This window comes from Phyllobates terribilis, unplaced genomic scaffold, assembly GCF_046119375.1.
Source record: "Phyllobates terribilis strain yellow unplaced genomic scaffold, ASM4611937v1 Scaffold_10__3_contigs__length_209671492, whole genome shotgun sequence".
NCBI lineage: Eukaryota > Metazoa > Chordata > Amphibia > Anura > Dendrobatidae > Phyllobates > Phyllobates terribilis.
In genome coordinates this window covers 160,059,466-160,086,126 of record NW_027362770.1, presented here as the reverse complement: position 1 = coordinate 160,086,126, position 26,661 = coordinate 160,059,466, and the positions used below count along the sequence as shown (strand labels likewise).

The 26,661-nt window shown below is 44.0% G+C and overlaps 1 protein-coding gene across 3 annotated transcripts in view; it reads right to left on the bottom strand.

Annotated features, from left to right (window-relative positions):
• Positions 1–9,036: 9,036 nt before the first annotated feature.
• The window catches only part of LOC141164590 (matrin-3-like), a 37,102-nt gene continuing 19,477 nt past the window's right edge, over positions 9,037–26,661 (bottom strand). For 2 of the 3 annotated variants that reach the window (XM_073650003.1, XM_073650001.1), the window contains exons 3-15: positions 25,236–25,297; positions 23,309–23,344; positions 22,993–23,129; positions 22,480–22,526; positions 22,114–22,242; positions 17,965–18,090; positions 16,639–16,806; positions 15,709–15,840; positions 14,752–14,795; positions 13,525–13,870; positions 12,890–13,172; positions 12,660–12,781; positions 9,037–9,726 (exon numbers count right to left, since the gene is read on the bottom strand). In XM_073650003.1, coding sequence (XP_073506104.1) covers positions 9,682–9,726; positions 12,660–12,781; positions 12,890–13,172; positions 13,525–13,870; positions 14,752–14,795; positions 15,709–15,840; positions 16,639–16,806; positions 17,965–18,090; positions 22,114–22,242; positions 22,480–22,526; positions 22,993–23,129; positions 23,309–23,344; positions 25,236–25,297 — 1,677 coding nt within the window. In that variant the 3' untranslated portion in view covers positions 9,037–9,681. Of the gene's footprint in view, positions 9,727–12,659; positions 12,782–12,889; positions 13,173–13,524; positions 13,871–14,751; positions 14,796–15,708; positions 15,841–16,638; positions 16,807–17,964; positions 18,091–22,113; positions 22,243–22,479; positions 22,527–22,992; positions 23,131–23,308; positions 23,345–25,235; positions 25,298–26,661 lie in introns of all 3 variants that reach the window. The other variant, XM_073650002.1, reaches the window with a different exon arrangement.

Here is a 26,661-nt window from a genome sequence, read left to right as displayed (position 1 = left end):
AGGATTATGTGGGGCCATTATATCGTATATGGAAGGCAATGCAAGAACCATTTATCGGTCGACCATGACAGCACCACGAGAGAGGATCCGCCCACCCAGGACAGGAAACCTACAGGCTTAGAAAGGGCGGTACCCCTCTCAGCCTCAGTTTGGTTTCCTGTCCTGGATGGGGAACCTGTGGCCGGCTTACCTGTCGAAGATTGAAGACTCCAGCTGGCCGTCCGTGCTGGCTCTAGATCCTGGCTATGGTGCGCCCAAGGGGGATGTCACCGTAGCTGGTGAAGGAGCTGTTGAGTGGCGCCCCTGTCTGGGGTTTTGCAGCTCCGGCGTCATGGCTGCTGCTTCCGGGATCTCCTGTTCCGTGGTTTGGCTGCCACGCGCCTCGGGACTCGTCTGGGAGTAGAGGGTGCGGCATGATGATGCGATGCGCGCCCCTGGAAGTGTTGGCCACGTGTGGCCAGAACACCGGGGGAGCGCTGATTTTTTGCCTCCTGACCACTTCAGGTGACGCACCCGGTGGGCAGCACACCTGCTAACAGATGGGGGGGGGGGGGGGGGCGGAGAAAATGGCCCAGTGTCAATTAAAATAAAAATAAAAAAAAGTGGAAAGGGGCTGGTGCACCTATAAATTAGGTCTGGCACCATAGCCCTGTGCTTCTCAGCTACCCATATTCCAAATGAAGACAGAGAGTGAGCAGCAGCAGCCGCCATCACCATCTCAGCGGCTGCTTGGGAAGCCCCAGGAGAAACGGCGCCTTCGGGTGAGCATAGGTAACCGGACCTCAGAAAGGCAAGAATCTGCAATCAGGTCCGGTCACCATAGCTCCAGCAGGATGGATGAATCTGCAGCCTCCTGGGACGATCTCCCGGTTGAGAAAGATCCTTCCTCCAAACCGGTACCAGCCATTTGAGTCATATGGGTAAGATATCTTTGAGAAAGTTCACTTAATAGGGTGTCCCTTCTTCTTGTCTATCTTTTACTAGGTGAAGAAGTGCATCACCAAAACTAGGCACAAGGAATGTGCTTTGTGTAAAGCCCTGTTAGCAGACTCATACCCAAAAAGGTTGTGTCAGTCCTGTATCAACCAGACTCTGGCAGACGAGATCCCTAGTAGAAGGAGGTTGCGGATTGGGAGGGTTCCCCAGTTTCGGACGTTCCCCTACCATCGCACCTTGAGGAAGAGTCTGATGGCTCTTCTTCCTCATCCTCAGATAGTGGGGCTGGGCGACATTGTTTCCCAGTGAATGAAATCGATAGTCTGGTTAAAGCAGTGTGTACGACTATGGGTATTATGGACACTAGGCCAGAAAAGTCTGTCCAATACGCCATGTTTAGGAGCCTAGAACAAAGGAAAAAAAATGTTTTCTGGTTCATGATAGGGTTCAGGGCCTGATACGAAGAGTGGGAAAGACCAGATAGGAAGGGTTCTCTCCCCCCTCCCTTTAAAAGGAAATACCCCTTTGAAGACTCAGCCTCATCCACTTGGGAGAAAGCCCCAAGACGATGTGACGATAACGAAAGCATCTAGGAAGTCATCTCTTCCCTTTGATGATATGGGAGCCCTCAAGGACCCTTTGGACAGAAATGCGGATACCTTTCTTATGGGGACCTAGGAGACAACTGCTGGAGCTTTAAAGCCGATGGTTGCAGCGACCTGTACGGCCAGGTCTCTGATGATATGGCAAGAACAGCTTGACTCCCATATGACGCCCAGGAAAGATATATTGTCTAACATCCCGCTCATGCAAGGAGCTGCTGCTTTCCTAGTGGACGCCTCGGCAGATTTGGACATGTTGGCAGCAAGATCGGCCGCCCTGTCAAATGCGGCTCGTAGAGCTTTATGGCTAAAATGTTGGCCGAGTGATATCCAGGCCAGAACGAGACTGTGCTCTATTCCATGCGAGGGAGATCATCCCTTTGGGCCGGCTCTAGATGAAATTTTATAGACGTTCATTTTGCAAAAGAAAATTTGTCCATAAAAGACAGCAAAAAGATCAAGACAAGTGGGAGGATCGCAGGCCGAAAGGTAGAGGGCATCTGTTCGGTTCTTCTTCCCAGGGACTCCGGAAGCCGAGTCAATGACTCGTAGCCCAGGTAGGGGGAAGGTTGTTGGGCTTCTTACCTGCCTGGACAAATATTTCAGCCAGTAACTGGATCCTTAATCTGATAGGTTTGGATCCGAGTTCCAGGCAATCCCTCACGAGAGATTCATCTTGACCTTGATTCGTTCCTCTGAGAAAGAACAACTAGCCCTACAAAAAGGAGGTGCTTGTTTTAGTGCAGAAGGTAGTCATGGTGGAGATCCCAGCGTCAGAAAAAGGGTTAGAGTTGTACTCTCACCTCTTCCTGGTTTCTATACATGACAGTTCCTTTAGAACTATCATTAACCTGAAAGCTATAAATAGGTTCTTGAAAGTTTGCACATTTAAAATGGAGTCCATTAGTTCTACAATAAAATTACTTTTTTCAGGGTGTTACATGGTAGTATTGGATTTGAAGGATGCGTACTATCACATTCCTATACATGAAGAATATCAAAGATACCTGAGGGTGGCCATAATTATGGATGGAAAAATAAAACCTTTTCAGTTCAGGGGCCCTGCCATTCGGTCTTGCCATAGCCCCTCGGGTGTTTACTAAAGTAGTGGCAGAAGTTATGGCTCATATTCGGGAACATGATATTCTAATTATTCCTTATCTGGATGATTTTTTAGTGGTAGGGAATTCGGCCTACCAATGTAAAGAACACCTAAAGGAGGTGATGTCCATCTTTAATAATCTGGGCTGGGTGCTGAATTTAGAAAAATCCAGGTTGGTACCCTCAAGGGTTCAACAATTTTTAGGGATTTTGCTGGATTCAGTAGCTCAAAAAGATTACCTTCCAGAAACTAAATAGCCAATTCGGTCATGTCACTTAGAGGAGCTATGTCCCTGTTAGGTACCCTCACGTCGTGTTTCCCAGGGGTTCTATGGGCACAAAACCATTCCAAGGTTTTGCAGTGGGATGTGTTGCATAATGAAGTTTCTCTTAATGGGAGCTTAGAAGGAATTTTCTCTTTATCACCTCAGTCAGTAAAAGCCTTACAATGGTGTCAGGATGAGGTAAATCTATCCAGAGGGGTTCCCTGGGCACCTAAGGTTAATAGGATAATCAGCACAGACGTTAGTCCCAGGGGGGTGGAGAACCCACCTGAGGCATATGGTGATTCAGGGTACCTGGTGAGATAACGAGAAGAACCTTTCCTCCATGCAAAAGAACTTCTGGCAGTGGATAAGGCGGTGAATAGTTTCTTAGACTCCCTCCAAGATCAAAACGTTAAGGTTCTGTCAGATAATCAAGTTACAATAGCTTATGTGAATCACCAGGGGGGTACAAGGTCAAGATCACTGATGAGAGTGAGAGATCATCTTTCAGATTGCAGAAAGTCATCTCCTTACCTTGACGGCCCTCTACATAAGGGGAACAGAAAACTTTGGAGCGGATTAACTAAGCCGCTATCCTCTGTTGTTAGGGGAATGGGAACTAAGTCAGGAGATCTTTACCCAAATAGTCCGAAGATGGGGACTCCAGTAGCAGACTTGTTTGCCACAAAGCTAAATCGGAAGACAAAAATATTCTGTTCTCTGAACCCCAAAGAAAATCCCTAGGCGGTGGACGCTCTCCTGGTACCTTGGAACTTCAGCCTGGAATATTCCTTCCCCTTGCTGTTACTACTTCCCAGGATCATAAGAAAAATCAGGGAAGACCAGGAAAGGGTTCTTTTGATCGCACCCTTCTGGCTCAAGAGACCCTGATTCTCGTGCCTGAGGAGCATGTCTATCTCCGACCCTTCGGTCTTTCCCGAGGTTCGGATCTCCTCTTCCAGGGGCCGATATCCCATCCTCAAGCAGCGGGCCTCCACTTGACGGCATGGAACTTGAAAGGTCGTTGCTGAAACAAAAAGGGTTTTCCCAAAAACGAATACCCTGATGCAGAGCAGAAAACCGGTTACAACCCGGATTTATGCCAGAACCTGGAATAAATTCTTACCCTTCTCAGGGTCTAGAGATGGCGAGGGGGCACCAATAGGGAAAAATTCTAGATTTTCTACAGAAAGGTCTTGAACTAGGGTTGTCCACCAGCACCCTAATTGTTCAGGTATCTGCCCTGGGCGCTCTGTATAGCTGCGATCTAGCAGGTAACTACTGGATTTCTCATTTTATCAAGGCAACTTTTAGATCCAGATCCATTGTTAAAAATAGCTTGGTCCCATGGGACCTAAATCTGGTTCAAACGGCCTTAACGGGCGCGCCTTTTGAGTCAACTCTCAAAAACCTCTCCCTTAAGGACAGCTTTACTGATCGCTTTAACCTCGGCCAGATCCTGCCTATCTCCCTAAAGTGGACACTCGCTTCCACAGACTTCAGGAATTCATCCTACCCTCCTTTTGTCCCAATCCAAGAAATCAAAGAAGCGCAATTACATACGTTGGATGTGTGGTTAGGTACCAAAGACTTTAGGAAAGATAGCTCCTTATTTATATCTTACCAAGGGTCTAGGAAGAGCTCTAAATTCAGAAAGTCCACCTTAGCTAGATGGATTATGGAGGCCATTTCTCTAGCGTATACATCTAGCAGCGAGGGAGTGCCTGAAAGGATGAAGGCACATTACACTCGGGCTGTAGTGACCTCCTGGGCTGAGAAGACAGGTGTCATCATAGAGGACATATGTAAGGCTGCTACCTGGTCCTCTCCCTCTACATTCTATAGACACTATAGGTTAGAGATGGGTGTATCAGCTGATCTCACTTTTGGGAAAAGAGGGCTCCAGGCTGTGGTCCCTCCCTAGATTACTTTCATCTCTAATTCTCTTGTGGTGCTGTCATGGTCAATTGATAAAGTCGTAAGTTACTTACAAGTAACAGGATTTCTCAGAGACAATGACTGCACCATTATATTCACTCTCTTCACGTTTGTGGGAGCACTCCTTTTTTTAAATTACAGTCTCACGCTTAATAGGTATCGTGTGGTATGGAAAAATTTTATGGTGATTTTTTTGTTTATTAACCTGGCGGTCCTCTCAATGCTCTGTAATCCAACTGAGGCGGAGAGGGGTGCCACCCCTTTTAAGGCGGTAGGTTTCCTGTCCTGTGTGAGCTGACCCTCTCTCGTGGTGCTGTCATGGTCTCCGAGAAATCCCGTTACCGGTAAGTAACTTAGGACTTTTACTGCATTTGAAGGCAATGTAGGGCCCATTATACTTTATGGAGGTCTGGGCAGCACGGTAGCTCAGTGGTTAGCACTGTAAGCCTTGCAGCGCTGGTGGTCCTGGGCTCAAATCCCACCAAGGACATCTGCAAAGAGTTTGTATGCACTCGTAATTGCATGGGTTTTCTCCCACACTCCAAAGACATACTGATAGGGAATTTATATAGTCAGCCCCATTGGGGACAGCAATGATTATTATAGCGCCCTTTATTCCATGGCACTTTACATGTAAATAGGGGGTATACATAGCAAAAACAATTACAAAAATCTTGAACAAAAAAGGAACACAAAACTGATACAGGAGAGAGGACCCTGCCCGCGAGGGTTCACAATCTACAAGGGATGGGTGAGGATACAGTAGGTGAGGGTAGAGCTGGTCATGCAGCGGTATGGTGGAGCGATGGTTACTGCAGGTTGAGGGCTTGTCGGAAGAGGTGGGTCTTCAGGTTCCTTTTGAAGGTTTCCACAGTAGGCGAGAGTCTGATGCTTTGGGGTAGAGTTCCACAGTACGGGAGAAATCTTGTATGCGATTGTGGGAAGAGGAGATAAGAGGGGAGTAGAGAAGGAGATCTTGTGAGGATCGGAGGTTGCGTGCAGGTATGTACCGGGAGACTAGGTCACAGATATATGGGGGAGACAGGTTGTGGATGGCTTTGTATGCCATGGTTAGGGTTTTGAACTGGAGTCTCTGGGCAATGGGGAGCCAGTGAAGCATTTGACAGGAGAGTCTGGGGAATAGTGGTGGGGGGGACGGACAGGTGGATTAGTCGGGCAGCAGAGTTTAGGATAGATTGGAGGGGAGCGAGAGTGTTAGAGGGGAGGTCACAGAGGAGGAGGTTGCAGTATTCGAGGCGGGAGATGATGAGGGCGTGCAGCAGTGTTTTCGCAGATTCGTGGTTCAGGAATGTGCGGATACGGGAGATGTTTTTGAGTTGGAGTCGGCAGGAAGTGGAAAGGGCTTGGATGTGTGGTTTGAAGGAGAGGTTAGAGTCCAGGGTTACCACGAGGTGGTGAGCTTGTGGGGCTGGGGAAAGTGGACAGCCATTGATTTTGAAGGATAGGTCAGATTGGGGGGGGGGGGGCTGAGTGAAATGGGGGAACGATGATGAATTCAGTTCTATCAATGTTAAGCTTTAGAAATCTAGCAGAGAAGTATGAAATAGCGAACAGACATTGTGGGATTCTAGTTAGTAAGGAGGTGATATCAGGTCCAGAGAGGTAAATCGGTGTGTTGTCAGCATTGAGATGATACTGAAAGCTGTGGGACTCTATGAGCGAAGGGGGCGACCGAATTGAGGGCTGCAGCTGTTGTGGTGTAAGAGGGAGAAGGAATTCAGAGTGTGAGTGTAGGTCAAGGTGTTTGAGATTTCTGTGAGGGTATGCAAGTTTGTTGAGTGGGGATTGTGCACCTGGGGAGGAGAGGAAAGCGAATGTGAGTAGGTTGTGGTCAGATAATGTATGTAAAGTGCTGGTGTTGTAGAATATGATAGCGCTATATAAGCAATGCATAGTAAATAATTTGGGGCCATTATACAGAAGGGTGTTTAGAGTTGGGGAATCATACTGTCACCATACTTTGCCAGGGAGGGTTAACTTGGGCCTGCATCTTTGTCCCAAGTTTTTAAAATTTGGCCCTCTGTGTATTTGAGTTTGATAGCTACTAAAATAAAAAAAAAAGAAAAAAAAAAGTTTTTCTATGGATCTTCTATATTGTTTGGACATCTGATGAGTCCACAATGTTCAGTAGGTCCAGGGCATTGCTCCAAAGAAAGAAGGACCTCATCCAACTGGTGTGCCATTCAGCAAGCCCTTATCTTCTGCAGGGTCATCCTCTTCATCTACACAACTTGGCATCAGTTTTATGTAAACAACCAGTGTGAGACGAAATCTCCAAACCATCCACGAATGTCAACTAACCACGTCCTAGACAGATGTCCAGTGAATGTGAAGGATTGCCTCAGCAGGAACTTCTGAAATCCAGGCAAGTAGATTCTTCATCCAGAAATATTCCTTAGGATCCTCACTCGTATCTGAATGTTACGGTGACCAGATTATGTTCACTTTTCAAAGGGAATCACCCAGACAAGCTATTCATTTCTTCGAGGTGCACAAAAGATTTATCCATTTTTGTGTTCCCTTTTCTCAACAAGTTTCTGGAAGATCCAGCAATTGTCATTTTTTTCCCCGTTCAGGTTCCTAATCTTTTTCTTTTGGCCAGAAATGCAGAAGAGCCTCCGGGAAAGTCTACCTTCGTGCTGGACAGTATTGCTGAGAAGAAATGAAGGTGGTTCATGGTTCTGGTCTGTCTATGCATCATACTTCGCTGGACCAGGGGTCCTATGAATCTTTTTGCTCAGCTCTAGTTAACCGGGGAAGACCAATCATTGACTCTCGTGAGCTTATTCACTTCACATGACGGTGGGTTTTGTTTCCATACTGTTTTTTTTTTATTCTACATGTATGATTGAAGGCGTTCCTTGCATCTCCCTCAACTTGACAAGCTGCTTATAAGTAATTGTCAAAAAGACACGGATTAAAATAAAGAACGGGAGAAACAATAACTTAAGTGTTTCAAGTAGCTGAACAATGACCACAACACACACAAAAAACCCTCCCAAAACACTGGTAAAATACAAGGATTTATTTTGAACGCTTCTAAACAAATACATGAAGGTTCAACTAATGACGACTGGAATGCTATGGAGAATTCACTTGTTTTCTACAGCTCCACAGTACGGGCAACACTGTTTACAGGAATCTTGACATTTGGCATCAAGACATACAAAGAAATGGGAAATGTATAAATTCTGACTAATCTTAAAGGGGTTCTCCAGAACTATAAAAAAAAAAAAAAAAAAAAAAAAAAAAAAGTGCCTACTTGCTTCCAATAACAGCACTGCCCCCCAGTCTACAGGTTGTGTGTGGTACTGCAACCCCTCTTCAATTCAGACCACAGACAGTTGGTGGCAATGTTTGGAGAAGAATACAACCACATCTTTCTAAATTCAGTAAAGCCCTTAAAAAGTGTAACACTCGTCTTTTGCTCATTAACCAATTCGACTTTAGGAAGAGACAAAAGAACCACAATTCAGGGACACGTGAATACTGATCATCGCTGAAGGTGCCTGGTGGTTTACTACATTCCTGCTAAGTGCGGGATCGGGAGAATATACCAATATAGGTCACTTGTTGGGGTATATTCAGAAAATAAAAGACATTTTTGAAAAAGGGGTTTGCAAAAATTCATGCAGCGCTGTAGAAACAACCCCGATCAGAAGAAACCAATCTGGTGTGAAGCATCTGAGAAACTATTATGGAAGAGTAAAGACTAGACCTTACAAAGAAAAACTACAATAGTCTAAAGGAGATGGGAACACCTCTTTAATGTCTCAAAAAACTGAAGCCTGATGATACTTATGACACTTAAAAGAAGTTTTCCACTGATATTGATTGACAGATCCACAATATCAGATCAATGGGGTCTAACCCCCTAACGGCTGTCACACTGCTTGGCGGCTGCTTCCAGATACGGTAGACCAGCTCTGGCAACTCTTACCGTAGCGGCTGATCAGTGCTGTATATTGAACCCCCAAATAATCTGATGCTGACCCCATTTTAAGGCTCAACGTAGTAGGAAACCATTTTAAAATATCGTCTCATCATTCAACCAGTCAGAAACCAGCTACCATTGCCAGACAAAAAAAAAAAAAAAGATTTTTTTTTGGGGGGCAAGAGTCAAATTTGGCGGCTATGAGGCCTTGAGTAACCGAAATTAAAGGCGACAGGAATAGTAAATATAGTCATGAGACTAACAAAAATTCATTTTTTTCCATTACATTTTCAAAAAAACACAAAAAAATAAAATAACTTCAAAAAGTTCTGCTCTAAAATCAGAAAGTTGAACATTGAATATCACAGGTGAAGCCAACAGAAGGGTCTCATTGATTACATGCAGTTTTGGAGGGTCACACAATTAAGAAACCCTCTGTTTTCTTGTATGAAGGCAAGTTTACAGTTGTGTTTATTGTGATGGATTTAATGTGATCGATTGGTCTTTAAAACAGAAAATAAGGAAAACAACAAACAAATCAGCCACACCGAATGCAGACAAAGCATATTAAAACGATAGAAACATTTAGGTAATGCAGCATGTCAAGTATGCCGAGGCTTCACAACAAGATGGACATCAATATCAATGACAACCAACAGTTCATTGGCTTTGTAGTAGTCAGATGGGAGAAATCGAAAAGTGTCGCCCCCGCATCAGATACCGATGTAAGTCTAGGACGTGTAAACCTATTCCAGAATAAAGCTCAAAGAACATTGCTGCCCCCATACTATGTACCCGGCACATCGCCATAAAGCATTAACCTCTCATGTTGCGAACTAAACAGAACAAATTAAACATCTTTTTTTTTTTTTTCTTCAGGCTTTTAGTTTGTCGTCTCTGGAGCCTTTGCCATCTTGTTGAATAGTTTCTGAAAGAGAAAAAAAAAAAAAAAAAAAGATCCAATAAGTAAAATTCTTGGAATATATATTTAAAACTTGTTGCTTCAGTGCCGATGCTCTAGTGGGCTTCACCTGTCATCACTTTCCTGCAGAGGTGGAATGCTAAACAACCAAGGTGACAGTCAACCAAGGTAACCATTTGCCTCCATTGTACAACCTCAATGGGCCACATGCTGTGCATCCTAGTAAAACCAGAGCTCATCAGCACTTAGTGGGAATTGGTGAAGACAGTTATGTACATTTCTCATCTTACATAAGGATCACCATCGACCCATCCATAATTGGCGCATACCTTATTAATATTGAACGCCACTCTCCATTTATTGCTTTATCAACACACACTCATCTTTAACGTTTCTGAAGTGTTTGGAACCTGGCTACGGGAATTCAGATCCATTAAGGCGCAAAACGTCGTAGCTGGCTGGGCTCTGTGCAGCGCCGATGTTTATGAACGGTCGGCGGTCCTGCAGCGCCCACTTTGGTATCTTCTAGATGCCGCGATCCATAGCGATAAACGTTATGTAAAATGTTCCCAATAAAAGCTTCAACTCAATCCTCAAAAAAAGCTAGTCCCCACTCAAGGCTGTCATTGTTAACGAAAATATAAGGGACTTCCAAGTTATTGGTAGCACAAATGCTCTGGAAAAATGAAATGGTCCTTGCCCCCCCAAAAGAAATTCAGAAATTTCTGTGCTCCCAAATCCAAATGCCCCCCCCTTCCTTCTGAGCCCCACAAAGTACTACATTTAGGGTCCACATATGTTTGGCATTCCTAGAAAAAACATAAAATTTGAGCTTGGTTTAAGTCGGTATACATGCAGCACATAAATGCATGTTTCACCATGGCCATGAACCAGAAAAACCTACAAGAAGCAAAATAAACCCTGCTGTAAAAAAGCAAAAGTGCATTTAAATAGGGTTCTTAGTAACAGTGCAGTACTTTCCCAAACGGGTTCACCTTGTCGCTGGTGGGATAGCTTTTATACTATTTTTGATCAAAAACAGTGTTACCAAGAACCCTATTTTATTTAAATACACTTTTGCTTTTTATTTACAGCAGGGTTTGTTTATTTTGCTTCTTGTAGGTTTTTCTGGTTCATGGCCATTGTGAAACATGCATTTATGTGCTGCATGTATACCAACATAAACCAAGCTCAAATTGTGTTTTTTGCATTCTGTGCAAACCTGGGTGTGGCCTCCCTGCCTAGAGCTGGATAGTACAATTAAAAGGCTTCCCTTGGCTGATGTTCATAGTTTGGGACCCAGTCCTTTGTCTGTCCTTATTCACACGGAGGTCAGTTTTGACATATGTTAAGGTTTATATTATTATTATTATTATTATATTAGACAGTGTAGGACTTTCCCAAACGGGTTCACCTTGTCGCTGGTGGGAAAATTTTATACTATTTTTGATCAAAAACAGTGTTACCAAGAACCTTATTTTATTTAAATGCACTTGCTTTTTATTTATTTACAGCAGGGTTTATTTTGCTTCTTGTAGGTTTTTATGTTTGGCATTCCTGTAGCGATGAGAGCCCGCCTAATTTACAGGTGCATGTCTCCAGAAGCATGAGCTGGGCACAGCGTACTGGTCACTACAACGTACTGGTCACTACAACGTACTGGTCACTACAACGTACTGGTCACTACAACGTACTGGTCACTACAACAGCAGTTTGAAATTTTCACTCAGCAGCATCCACTGCTGCTTGTTTCTGGAAAACACCCATGAAGTCAAAATTGTCACTACACCTGCAGGTAAACTCCCAAAGGGGTATAGTTTTCAAAATGGGATCACTTAAGCGTGGATTCTGCTCTTCTAGCACTTAGGGGCTCTGTATAAGGAGTCCACAAAATGTTCTACAATAATTTGCTCTCCCAAGAGTCAAATAGCGCTCCGCCCCTCTTGGGTCTTGCCGTATGGATAAGCGATACTGTACAGCAACATCTGGGGTATTGCCACGTTTAGAAGAAATTGTGTGACGTTTCAGCACCATTTTTACCCATTGCCCTGTGTGAAAATGTAAAATCTGAGGCTAAAACAATTTGTGGTAAAAATATAATTATTTTTTTCTTCACTGCCCAATGGCATACATTTCTGAGTCACATATGATGTCAATATGATCCCCTAGATGAATTCATTGAGAGGTGTAGTTTGTAAAATGGGGTCACTTATGGAGGAGGGATTTCAGCTGTTTTGGGACCTCAGGGGCTCTTACAGTGGGTCATGTCACCTGCAAACCACAACAGTAAAATCTGCACTATAATATGGTGCTCCTTCCCTTATGAGCTTTGCATTGTGCCTGATTATTTTTCAACCACTTACGGGGTATTGATGTACCTAAGAGAAGTTGTGTAACATTTTCTCTTATGACCCCTTTTAAAACTGCAAACTTGGGGTCAAAGCAACACTTTAGTGGAAAAAAATAGTAATATTTAATTTACTCAGCCCAATGTTATACAAGTTTGTGTATCGCCTGAGGGTTACAAAATATTCACTACTCCCCTAGATGAATTCCTTGTGAAGTGTAGTTTACAAAATGGAGTCACTTGTGGGGGTTTCTGCTGTTTCGGCATCTCTGCGACTATTCAAATGTGACAGGGAAATCAAACACTTTTTTTTCTACATATAAAACCTATCCTCCAGCTATTTTCATTTCTTCAACCTTATTAAGTTCAGCAGTGATCTCGGTGTGGAGACCTGACATTATGTCGATGTATTTTTAACAAAAAGAGTTGAGGTCAGTCAGGCTTTCCTCATGGTAAATTAAGCAACTGTTCCATCCACAAGGGCTTTGTACATTGGGTAGGATGGTCTGACAGGCTGAAACAGATCTCGGCCTTCCTCAAACAGCCGCCAAAGCAGCAATAGGTAATGCTTGTGAAAGGACAAAACACTCACCTTCAGTTTCTGGTAGTGGGGTAAACTGCTGCAGTGGGTGACCTTGGCCACGTTCTCGTTGGTGTAGAACAAGGAGCACAGCTTGCAGTAAAAACCAGTCTTGGAAACCACAAATTCCACGCCTTATAGGAATAACACAAAACAGAAGTCAAAATACGCAACTTTTTTACAGAAGAGTGCTGCCGTTCTTCTGCAGTGCACCGCGGCACAGCACCGTTACGTATACTCACCAACAGGATTGTTGGCCTCATATGGGCCAAGATTATACTCCGCAGATGACCCTGTCCCGGTTGTGCCTCCACCAGCCTCATTAGCAGATGCTGGGTGCGTTTGGCCGGTCTCGTTATCCGCTTCGTCTTCTTGCTCCGCATTCTCCACGCTTGCGTTGAGCTCCATCTTGGCAGTCGCTTTGGCAGATTTCTTGGAGACTTTCGCCTTGTTCGGAGCCTCTTCGTCGCCGACCTCGTCAAGAGTAACAAAATCACCTATGTTCCCAGATAACTTGTTTGCGCCCTGAAAGCAAAAAAACAGGTCATTACTATAAAAGTCACAAACTTATACCAGTCCCTTATTGAAACACAAAAGTCATCCAAATGGCAAGTCCCGGACATGCGTTCAGCTTAGTGCTTCTGACATGCGGAGGACAACGCTTTACTGACAACTCCTTCCCGCCACAGCTTCTCTTCTGACTCCAGAGTGAAGATAGAGGATGGCGGCTGATTGCGACTCCATTCAGACTGTTCTAATGCGTCTGCCCTTTATTTGCCATTAGCAGGAATCAGTACTCAATAGACCAACTACATGATTACAGTCCAGTTTACAGTATCGGCGACACATATCACGTAGTATTACTCATGTCGTTCACCTGTGCAGAGGGATCTGAAGAGTCCGGCTCCTGCGCCTCACTTTGCTCTTCCACATCGGCGTTTCCTTCGGACTCGTTTGGGTCCAGAACTTCGTCATCAGCCACAGAGCTGCCGGTTTCTAGAAGAGCAGCGGCTTCTTCATCGTCCCCCTCCTCTTCCTCCTCCTCAAGTAGTTCAGGCTCACAAGAATCAGTCACTATATCCTTCTCATCTGTCTCCTCGGAGGTGTGAACGGTGTCATCGGCGGTGGTTTCTTCAGACGCCACCTGATCGCCAGTTTCGGCATCTGTCTTTTTCTGCTTCTTCTTGACACCTCCTTTGCGGTCCGGAGAATGAGCTCTCTTGCTACAGACAAACAAAACAATTGATAACCGCAACTGACATGGTCTGCTATGGTAGAACGGATACAGGGCAGCAACAACAATATGAAGTTAAATCAATTGAAAGATCTTGGATTTTTACTTTTTATAGCTCTAATAAATTTTCCGCTCACTATATAAAAAACAAAAAGTTGATTGAAACAATGGGTCATTATCTGATAACATTCTCTTTAAATGAGGCAAACGGGTACAAAATTAAAAAAAAAACAAAAAACTTGACCTCCGTTTAGCCTGCTTTCCAGTGGTGCCTTTATTTGCAGGACAAAATTTGCACATTGTGTTCTGTAACAAAGAAACATGACGAAAAAAAAAAAAACAAAAAACCAAGCTTAAGGTTGTTTTTTTTTTTTTAGACTATTTTCCCAATTTGAGTGAACGGATAAAAATCAGGGACACCTAAATATTCTTTTTTTTTTTTGGCTACTCAAGCAGAAGCCCATAAGACGAAATGCTGAGCAGAGCATAGTGGGCTGTGAGCGTCTCCGGGGCTCCCAGCTGCGTCTTAAGTATTACTTGGGTAAACGAAAGACGACATGGAAGTGTCGGGCGGCTGCTCATCGCCATCACTGCACAGAAAAGTTATAAAGAAGGCAGCACGCAGAGGAATTATTTTAAGACTAAAGTCCAGCATTGTTCACACAAGATTTCCATCATTTAGGCTATATCCAAACACTGAGTGAGGCAGCCGACCCATTTCTGAAGGATACAAAATTCATCCAAATTTCCCATGAATCCCGTCGTAACCGCAGAATAATCAGGATAATGTAGAATCAGAAGCCGGAAAGACTCATCGAAGCAGGTTCACCGCGGGCAGAATACATCATATACAGAGTGAGAAATACTTACCGGTTCTTTTCTTTTTCCTTTTGTTCAATAAGTTTGTTTGGGATCTGAAAAAAAAAGAGAATTAAAAAAATAATAATCAGCACTAAATTAAGTCCCTACCGCAGGGAAGATTTACAACAAAAAAAAAAAATCATGGGAGCAAGAGGAGAAACAAGAGCAGCAAAAACTGGCAGGTGACAAGTCCTCTATAAAACAATAGGTCATTTTATGATAAGCCTTTGCCTTTAAATGGAATTGGTCAGGAAGTTTTCTTTACACAATTTGAGAGCAGCATGATGTAGGGGCAGAGACCTCAATTCCAGTGATGCGTTACTTACTAGGCTGTGTGTTGCAGTTTCAGTAAAATCAGTGTTTTATCAGCAGATCATCACTACAGGACTAGGTGTCTCATGCCTCCTAGTCAACTTCTCTGTATAACCCCGCCCCCAGCACGGATTGGCAGCTTCCTGTGTGCACTGTAGAGCTGCCAATCAGTGGTGTGGGCGGGGTTATATAGAGCTCAGCAGTCCGAGCACTGCAGCATAGAAAATGGTGTGGGCGGGGTTATCAAGAGCTCAGCATTCCAAGCTCTGCAACATTTTACAATCTCTGTTTTCTATGACAGCATGCAGAGCAGTAAGTGATTCATTGCTGGAATCAGGGTCTCTGTCCCTACATAATGCTGCTCTCAGATTACATCACAAAAACCTGCTGACTTTTTTAAGGCTGAGGAAATGCAAGGAATTTTTTTTTCTGTATACGGAATATGGGAAAAACAAAAAACACAGAAAACATCTAGATATCTCTCCCCAGGATGCTGAGTAGTGGAAAGTGGTTTATCAGACTAATCCTTCCACTGGGCCTGCCTGTGACACAGGGTGTCTGGGGCTAGGGACCTACCTCTATTTGCGACTTACATCCCCCCGTCATAGAAACACAATAGTAAGTGACCCCTCCCAGGAACAATGCCACGCTTACCCTTAGCACAAGCTTCTTGTGTCTTTCAGACATGTCTACCTTTAAGGTTTTTCCCTGGAAGACTAGTGGGACTGTTGCACAGCGCTTTACCATGTCCTGAGCGTCTTCCACTTTCTCCATTTCAACAAAAGCCTAAAACAAAAGCCCAAAAGAAATTATACATATATACACACTATAAATATATAAATACTAGCAGCCCAAGTTCCAAGTTTCGGAAGCTAGAAAAGTGAGCGCTACATAATAAAAACTAACTGAAACGTCTATGTACTTTCAGTTTTCAGCCTTTTAACACGATAAACAAAGTTGTCAATTAATACATTAGTAATTGGCATTACAGAAAACAAAAATAAAATTTTGAAGATTACAGAGGTGTTCGCCAATTCAAAAAGTGAGTTGCCCAGGGCAGATCGCGTGGAAATCTCTTTGTAGGACTTCAGTTGATCCTGTTAAAATCTCTGCCTCAAGAACATTTCTATTCAATGATGTTACAACTAATCGTGTACCGTTGCAGTGTCCTCTCTTTGTATTCAAATTTTTCAACAACATAATAATGCTGCCCACCTTAAGGCTAAGGCAATGACTTGACATGCCTGATGGGGTTAAGCTATTTAAAAATTGAATAGGATAATGTTCCCTTTCATAGTCGTCCTCTACAACAGGTCATCGCTCCAACGTCAGCTGATGTTTTTCGCGGACTCACCTCAACATTAAGCTCTTTATATAGTAAGATCATACAGATAGATTATATACATTTTTAAAAAATTGTATATGTATTCTGAAATGTAAAGTGCAGGGGAACATGTTGGTGCTATACACTTTTAAATATATTTATTTTAATTATGTATTTTTTTATTTCAAATAACACAACATATGAATATCTTGGCAGGAAATCTAAAGCATCTCCCTGACAGCCGCCTCGTGTAATCTTACCTGATTTCTCACTCTCATCAGAATATAGGTTTTCACTTTGCCAAAGTCCTCGACGAGCTTTAAGAGCTCAATGTCCGTGTAGCCGAAACTGGGCAGTTTACTAAGGTGCACAACCTTGCCCGGTTCTGATTTTTTCGGCTCGGGTCTTGCTTCAATCGGTTCTGTTTTCTAAAGAGAATAGAGCACAAGAAGAGAATATTAAGGTTTCAGCTTATTACTTTAGGTCCAGGGCACTGTGCCGTTCCTCAATTAATCTTCCTGGAAAAGCATGAAGAAATACTGGAAATGCAAGAAGCAAGTGATAACAGAAGGTTATGAACAATCTCTCTACACACAGAGTGATCACAGACTCCGCGTATTGCTGCCCAACGGGGTCTCAATGTCATGTGGTCATTGGATATCACGATGGGTGGAATTTGAGGCGCAGGCATCGGTGATCACCCTACTAGAGTGAATGGTGACACCCAGATCCCATTTATTTTATAATTACAGGAGGGACAACAGAGGAAAGAAAACACCGTTCTAAGCAAAGAGGTTCTAAAATTTCTAATTCAAGGGAACATAATTACTAAAAACAGACAGGAAACGAGAGCAGACAGTTCTTTGAAGGGACTTGTACAGGATTGAAAAATTTTTTTTTTTTCTATCCACAGTGCTACCCCCGACCAATGGTGGTTTCTGGAATGGCTGACCTGCTCAATGGTAGACAATAGGGCAGAATTGCAATAACAACTTACAGACTGGAGTAGCGATAATTATATAAAAAAAAAAAAAAAAAAAAAAAATATATGCAGCCACATTTCTTAATCCTTTACAAAAATAAAAATAGCTTTTAAAAAAAAAAATAAACGCACTCGCTGTCCGGACATGTAACTGCAAGTATGCGTTATACAGACTCCCAGCCACATTCAGACTTGACATGCAGGTCTAGTCAGAATGTGGCTGGGAGTACGCACATCGTATACTTGCAGTCACATGACTTGTATGTACATTGTCTATTGACAGTGAGCTGCTCATCAGAGAAAGAGGCGTGGTCAGACACGAGGCAGCTAGCCCGGCAGGGATAATCTCTTGGTGATAAAACCTTCATTGCAAGTACGCAGCACACAGCTTAATAAATGACATGACATAGGGGTTAAAACACAGATTTCAGCTATCACCTGTTATCTTCACATTACATAGAAAAAACCTGCTGACAGATCCTCTTTAAGAAAGCGTTATCCAAGTAGTGGACAACCCCTTTAAGACTGGCATCGAAGGTTTTTCTGGATACACAAAGACGAAAAAAAGAAAAGGCAAATTTCTTACAGACAATTGAGAACTTACCTTAATACGTTTATACTTCTGAGACAAGTGCACGCGAACAGGATTCCCATGGATGAGAGCTTGGTTTGTGCTGTAATAGTCTACTGCCGCTATTGCATCTTCTGAGTTGGACATTTCAATGAACGCCTTTAAGAATAAAGAAAGAAATCCTTTAGCTTTGGAGGCTTTAGTGTATCTGAGATAATGGTGTGGGGAGACAATATACGGGTAGACTGAGCCCTCCAGCTTTTATTCCAAGTACACTAGCAGCTGGGTGTTACATGGACACACGCAATAATAATCTTTATTTATATAGCGCCAACATATTCCGCAGCGCTTTACAATTCAGAGGTTCATATACAACAGTCATAAGTAACATAGCTAAACATAATACAATAATTAAAGCAAAAATAATGACGACCCTGCTCGTAAGAGCTTACAATCTACAATGAGGTGGGGGTGACACAAAGTACAATGGCTTATTTACAAGGATGGTCCGGCCATCTTGAGGGGATGAGGGAGAGATAAAGGCTGCATGAGCTTATCACCAGCCAGTATCTGTGGTGCTTTTGGGTTCGGTGGATACTTATGTTTGGAGAAATAATTAATGGGCTATAAGAATATAAAATGACTTCGATTAGGGAACGTGATAGGCCGCCCTAAACAGATGTGTTTTTAGGGAGCGCCTAAAACTGTGCAAGTTGTGGTTCATCCTAATTTCTTTGGGTAGAGCATTCCAAAGAATAAGTGCAGCTCGGGAGAAGTCTTGAAGCCGGGAGTGGGAGGTGCGGATTAGTGGGGATGTTAGTCGAAAGTCGCTTGGGGAGCATAGAGAATGGGTAGGCCGATAAACAGAAATGAGGGAAGAGATGTAGGGGGGTGCCACACTGTGGAGGGCTTTGTGGGTGAGAACAAGCAGTTTAAATTGGATCCTAAAATTCATGGGCAGCCAGTGCAATGACTGGCACAGAGCGGAGGAGTCTGAGTAATGATTAGCCAAATAGATAACCCTGGCTGCAGCATTAAGGATGGACTGGAGAGGGAGGGGCCAACTAATAGAGAGTTACAGTAGTCAAGGCGGAATGGATCAGGGCAACAGTCAGGGTTTTTGTTGTTTCCAAGGTGAGAAAGGGGCGGATTCTAGAGATGTTCTTCAGGTGCAAGCGACAAGAGAGGGAATGAGATTGTATATGGAAGGTTAAGGAAAGATTGGTGTCAAACAAAGCTCAGACAATGTGCCTGCTGGCTCGGCGTTATTGTGGTGCCACACACGGAGAGAGAGATGTCAGATTTAGGGAGGTGAGTAGACGGCGGGAGAAGTTCAGTTTTGGAGAGGTTGAGTTTCAGATAGAGAGCGTAAATGATGTTGGAAACTGCGGCCAGACAGTCACTGGTGTTCTGTAGTACAGCGGGGGTAAGGTCAGGGGATGAGGTGTATAGCTGTATGTCATCAGCATAAAGATGGTACTGAAAACCAAATTTGCTGATGGTCTGTCTGTTGCTGATGGGCTGTGAAGAGAGAGAAGAGGGCCAAGGACTGAACCCTGAGGAACCCCAATAGTGAGAGGAAGGGGGGAAAGAAGTAGAGCCAGCGAATGATACACTGAAAGAGCGGTCAGATAGGTAGGAGTAAAACCAGGAGAGAGCAGTGTCCTTTATGTCGATTGAGTGGAGCATAGAGAGTAGGAGGTGGTGGTCAATGGTGTCAAAGGCTGCAGAGAGGTCAAGAAGAATGAGCAGAGAGTGGTCACCGTTACATTTTGCTGTCAGAAGGTCATTGGTTACTTTGAGGAGCGCAGTTTCTGTAGAATGTAGGGGGCGGAAGCCAGACTGTGATGGGTCTAGAAGAGAGTGAGTGGAGAGGTAATGAGTAAGGCAGGAGTAGACCAGGCGCTCCAAGAGTTTAGAGATGAAGGGAAGATCGGAGACTGGTCTGTAGTTGTTTGAGCAGGAAGGGTCAAGGAAGTTTTTTTTTTTTTTTATGATGGAGTGTTTGAAGGAGGAGGGGAAGATACCAGAAGAGAGGGAGAGAGTGAAGATTTTAGGTGAGTAGTGACGACTGAAGAAAGAGACTGGAGCAGATGTGAGGGGATGGGGTCAGTGGTACATGTAGTGGGATGAGAAGAAGAGAGGAGCCTGGAGACTTCTGTGACTGGGTCAAATGTGAAGAGTGATCCAGAGGGAATGTGGGGAGGGATGGGAGTCACGGCACTTGGTGGCTGGGAGCTGATTTCCTGACAGATATTCTCTATTTTCTCTGTGAAGTAGGAGGCCAGGTCCTCAGAACTAATGTCTGTGATGGGGGCCTGGGCTTTATGACTGAGGAGGGAGTGAAAGGTGTCGAAGAGTTTTTGGGGTTGTTGGATAGTGACATCAGGGTGGTGAAGTAAGTGTTTGGCAAGGTGAAGGGCAGAGTTATATGTTCTTAACATAAATTTATAGTGGATAAAGTTTTCTAGTGTGCAAGTTTTCCTCCATAGGCGTTCGGCACTCCTAGAGCAACGCTGAAGAAATCGGGTTTGCGAAGTGAGCCAGGGCTGTTTTACTCTGTGTTTAGAGGTTCTGAGGGTCAGGGGCACTACTTGGTGCAGTGTGCTTCTGAGTGTGATTGTAATGATTTACAGCCAGCTCAGGACAGAGGAGTTTGGAGACAGTGATGAGTGAAGGGAGTCTGTAAGTGTATGAGGGTTAATGGCTTGTAGATTTCTGAATGTGTGATAGGTAGGAGTGTGCTGGAGCGGGCGAGGATTTGTGAGCGTGAAGGACAGAATGTTATGATCAGAGAGGAAAGGGGGGAGTTATTTAGGTGGGGGATTGAACAAAGCAGGACAAAGACCAGATCAAGTGGTTAAAGATAGAAGCTGGGATGTGGCTGAGGAGGTGGGGCTGTTTATGGGGATGTTGAAGTCTCCCAGGATAAGGGTTGGTAAATCTGAGAACATGAAGTGCGGAAGACAGGCAGAAAAATGGTCAAGAAACTGGGTGGGTGAGCTTGGGGGACAGTATACGACCGCTACTCTGAGGGAGAGGGGAAGAGCCTGATGGTGTGGACCTCAAAAGAAGGGAATGAGAGTGATGGAACTGGGGGGAGGATGACCTGGAAAGAGCATTGTGGGGACAGGAGTATGCCGACTCCACCACCAAGTCTGTTTGCAGGTCTCGGGGAATGGGAAAAATGCAAGCAACCATGAGAAATAGAGGCAGAGGAGACCGTGTCAGAATCCTGGATCCAGGTTTCAGTGAGGGCCAGCAGATTGAGAGAGTTGGTCAGAAAGTAATTGCGCAGGAAAAAAAGCTTGTTGCATACAGACCGTGGATTCCACAGTGCACAATTGAAGGAGGGAGATGGAGTACAGGTTTTGTTAATAAGATTAGCAGGGTTTCCATGTGAGGTGGGGAGAGGTTGAGGTTGGCGGAGGGTCGTCCGGGGTTAGGAGAGATATCCCCTGAAATGAGTAGTAGCAGTAAAAAGAGAAAGAGCAGATAGTTTTTGGATTAGTGACGGGGTTTCTTCTGCAATACCTTTGGATAAGATAGAGTGAGATTTTTCAGGAAGTTCAAAAGAGCTTGGGAGCTGTACATAGGAGAGGGAAGGAGAGGGGCAGATGTGGATGAGTGGTGATGGAGGAGGGATCGGGCGGTGAATGTGGATGAAAAATAGCACACAGGAATATGGAAACAGGAATAAAGTACATAGTTAGAAGAGAGTACAAAGTGTGGGTTACCGGACTCCTGCCATGAATGACTGCCATTGAAATGACTGTCAGACACTTGTCGAATAGGACAGTTTGCTGAAGAGGACACGTGCATGCACCCCAAACCACGTGCACCCCTTATGATGCATCTAGATTTATAGGATAAATTGGCAGCTGCTCAGCTCACCAGGGGGGCGGACAGCCGATCAAAGACACAGACCTAACACCTTATGCCTGACACAGTATATTATCTCCCATCAGAAAGAGTCTACAGTGATGGAAGGACAGACATATCAGTAAATATTGAATACAATTCATCAGATAACAGAGCACAAATACAGCAAGCAGACACATTATACCATAAAATTTTTCACGATGAGAATTCAGCAGATGACAGATGATACAGTAAGCACATATACTATATATTACACATACAAGTATTGTAACTTATCTTTCCATCCCTCTTAATACATACCTCATTCATTTTGTTTAAAATGAGATGGTTGGTAATGACTCCAAACGGCTCGACCAGCCTCATCAGCTGGTTCTTCAGATTCTTCCCTCGCTCAAAGTTCATGATATGAACAACTCTACCGGTCATCGGCTGGAAGAGGAGGAAACAGAGAAAAATGAATGCAGACACATTCAGCGCGTCCCGACATTCTCCATCTCTAACATAGGACGCAGAGAGGCTACTGTGCGCCGAGTGGGATAGCCGCCAAGACAATTGGCCAGTGCCCGGCAGGTACAATGCATGACACATGCACGACGGCCGCCAGGATCGGTGTGCACGTGTCCCCGTGGGATGTCATACCGCCTCTGTAAGTGAAGACGTACATACCGGTCTGTTCTGCATACGTCTTGGTCCAGGGCCGTGCTCATCCATTCCTGAAATACACAATTACACCAAACATTACATTTTACTTTTATTTTCCTCTTGGGCCAAAATGTAAGTCTCTGTTCACATCGTGTTTGGTGCGTACAATGCTATATAAGCCTTTTATGGGAAGCCCTCTCATTAGAGAGTCTAATGATCCAAGGTCTCCAATACAATAGGATGTGAACAAGACAAAAAAAGAAAACATTCGTACATGCGTGACCCATAGGAGTCTATGGATGGAGCCTTTTCGAAACATCCATGAGCAGATTTCTCATTCGTTCACCTGTTTGTGTCAAGCAAGTGGATTTCTGCAACTTTCCCAATGCATTAAAAACTCGTTCGTGAAAAGGGGGGGAAAAAAGGGGGGGGGACGGGACTTGGCAAAAGGGTCACTGACAATAATGACCCCCCGCGATCAGTACAGGACTCATTCAAAATCAAAAGGGTCATTGCCAATAATGACATCTTACTCACCTAAGTGCCCCCTTTGGTTTCCTCGTCTTCCTTCGGGTCCACCTCCCATTGAAAGCATTGAATGCGACGGGGGTGGTGGTCCCAAAAGTCCTGGCGCATGATTTGTAGACTGCCGCAGCATGACCGATTCCCCCCCACTGCAAAACAAATATTGTTATCACTATGTAGCTGCTGCAGAAACAAAATACAGAAGGATTAGAAAAAAAGCCAAAAGCATCCACCAGAAGGCATTACTAACAGATGGAGGGATTGGGCCGCCGCGAATACACAGACTGACTGCCACCCATCACAATGGCTCGGGTGAGTGGATACTTACCCTCCATGTCCTCCATGTCCTTTCCACTCTGGATATCTAGATTTAAAAAGAAAAGATCAAAAATTACATTCCACAAATTTGGTCTAAATGTTGTCAAATGTTTATAATATATATATATATTTTTTTTTACATTTTTAGGTAGTTTTTTGTGAGTTTTATTTTTATTATACTTTAAAAAAATAAATAGTTCATGAAAAATAAAATTCATAAGAAAAAAAAATATAAACAAAAAAATAAGAAATTATTAAAGGGCCATCGTTGATAGACCCATAAACAATGGATAGAGCAGCCATCATTCTATTCACAAAGGACAGTTCAGAGCCCCATTTTCTGAATTAGTGGAAGTCCCTGTGTGGGACAACGCCTTTACCAGTGTCCTAATTTAACTACTTTTGGACTACCCATAGACCAGAGCTTAGTAACCTGAGGCCACATCAGGCCCTTTGACTGTTACATTCAGGCACACGGGCAGATATCCGATGGTCTGACACATTAGCCCACAAGCCGCATCATGCCCTCGACAGCCTTCCGTCCATCGCCCACTGGCTCTGCTATCCACATCCTTGAGATGCAGACAGCGGTGAATACACTGGTGGAGGATGGAGCCGCCAACTGCTCCTCCCACCAATCAAAATGTGAGACAGCAAACGCAATGTCATTACATTGCGCCTGCTGTGTTGAGAGTCAGTGCACCGAAGAGCAGAGCACCGGGGAAAACGAGAGAGTAGGTGTGTTTTTTTTTTGTTTCTTCATATGTGTATAGGATGTTTACATATATACACGTACACAGAGAGGCTACGTGGGGGCTCACCCTGTACACAGAGAGGCTACGTGGGGGCTCACCCTGTACACAGAGAGGCTACGTGGGGGCTCACCCTGTACACAGAGAGGCTAAAAGGGTGCTCTTATGGTATATAGGGGGGCTGTGTGCAGGCTCTTACGGTATATAGAGTATGTGGGCTTATACAGTATATAGGGGGAAGTCAGCACACTTAATTCTGCTCAATATTAATATAAAATAATTACAGTATTTTTCGTATTATAAGACGCACTTTTTCTCCCCAAATTTGGGAGGAAAATGGCGGTGCATCTTATAATCCAAATGTAGGGTCGCTGCTGCAGTAGAGGGGCAAAGCTGCGGACGCCGGGCTGGGAGGAGGGGGTGACCCGTCGGTGCGAGGCTGCGGGCTCTGGGCTTTCAGAAAATGACGACTGTGAGAGGAGTCCCCGCACTTCCCATTGATTTCCCTGCGGTGGGCTCCGGGAAAATGGCTGCCGGAGGCAGTGCATGAGCAGATTGAGATCTTGGCTGCAGAGATCTCAATCTGTGGTTTATCATGTGTATTTTTCCCATCTCTGTATACACCGCACAGAACCAGAACTTGTGTACACAGATTAAGCAGTACTATGCTCCTCTGGACCCAGTGTAGATGTGATTGCAGGATGTAAAGAGGGAGCAATAACTGCTGGGTCCTAGGAGACACAGTCAGCTTTGCTATGTAGCCAGGAGGCCGAAATTCCCTGTAACTGGAGGATAATATAGCAGCCCCAGTTACAGGAAAAATCAGCAATAAAAAGAATATGTTAACATGCCCCATAAAGGTATTTTAAGACCTTATGTGGAGCACAGTGTGTGAAATAAATGAAAAAAAATAAATTAAATAAAGCAAAATAGAAAAAGCACAAATAAAGCAAAACTAAAGTCACTGTGTGTGAATCGCTATTTCTAGCTACACCCCCATTGAAAAAAAAAATACGTCCAATACAAAGATAATTTCTACGGAAAGGAGAGCGTATTTTTAGTGGCCATTTGTGGTTTTAAAAAAAAAAAAAAAAGACCGGTCCAAAAGTCCAATCTATAATCGTAAAGACCTGACAATACATATTCTATTCCAAAACACAAATGTAATGAAAATACTTCACGTACACGTTGATCAGCAGCAGACAATGCCTTCTGTGAGTCGGGCCGTTGACGTGCTCATGCCAGCCCTACAGAAAAGAAATATTTAGTATCATAGTACAAAAATTATAAAACCGGGCGAAATAATTCCCTTACAAAAACGAGTAAGTGGATATGAGACGTTATGTCTTTTTATTACAGAACCGTATAAGACAGCAAAAACTAAAAAGTTCCTCTCTGTAGTCTATTGCCCACATGTTGTTTTACAAGTGTCCGATACCATCAAGACAAAGCTGCCTATTCCTCCCGAGAAAGGGGTTGTCTAGAATAGAAAAACATGGATCTTATTTTCTAGGAGCAACATCACATCTGCCCAGTTATGTCTGGCATGGCAGCTGAGCGAAGTTGAAGCTGATGGGAGCTGCAGTGCAATACTCAGCCTGTGGTCGGTGTGACATGGTCTTTGGAAGAAAACAGCTGTGGTGTCACTCATTCCATGTCAACCATTATCAGGCAGCTGCAGGCTAAGTGGAGGAGTGGACGTCAAAACTTGGCCCACTCTTTCTGTATCAGTCATGAAACCGAAATGGAAAAAAAACATTTGGTCACCTCACCATTTAGTCCAACTGTATCCCCGTACTACCTGTTAGAAGCTAGAGTCCACCCCCACAAAATCATCATCTTCTCTATGGGTCTCTGCCAATCCCCTCTTCTATCCTACTCAGGGACCTGTATTTAGCTGTAAAACAGCTGCAGCAGGAGCCGCTCACCTACCCCCCTCGGCATTAGGACAAAAGATCACTGAGCTCAGATCTTTGCCTTAAGCGGTCAGGGCGCAAGTTGTCCACTAGCCGAATATCGAACTAATCATAAGGTCCTCACTCCTGCTGGATTTCTTCTATACTTCTTGTTTACGTCTTTTTTTTAAACATTTGTCAGGCACAGATCGTGCGCGGATCGGAAGACGCAGCCCTCCTGCCCTCAGCTAACTGTGTAATATCTATATATGAAGCAGCTAGGTCAGGTCGAGACACGACGGTCAGACTGGGTTTTCCCGATTCGAGCACGGTCAGCGTTCATGGACACATGAAACAGGTCTAAGTGAAAGGAATACGGTTCTGTAATAAATTCAGAAAGTCTAAATTAATATTTTGCTTTTCTCTACTCCTAGGACGTCCCTTAGAAAAATATTCTTTGGTGAGGTCTATAATCTGCTGTAAAGAAAAGTTATTGAGCTCACGTTGTTGGTGCCCATCGAGAAAAACAAAAAAGCTGGAGAAAGTAGTGAAACAGATTTGCCGTCCAGGCAAAAAGTTGGCTTCCATTTTTTAATGTTTAGAAACTGAGTGAGAATAGAGAAGGAATTCTTGGGTTAAATGTCAAGTATCAGATTTCAAGAGACTGTAGTCGGAAAATAAGGAATAATATAAGTTTAAGGGAGTAATGGGGGGAG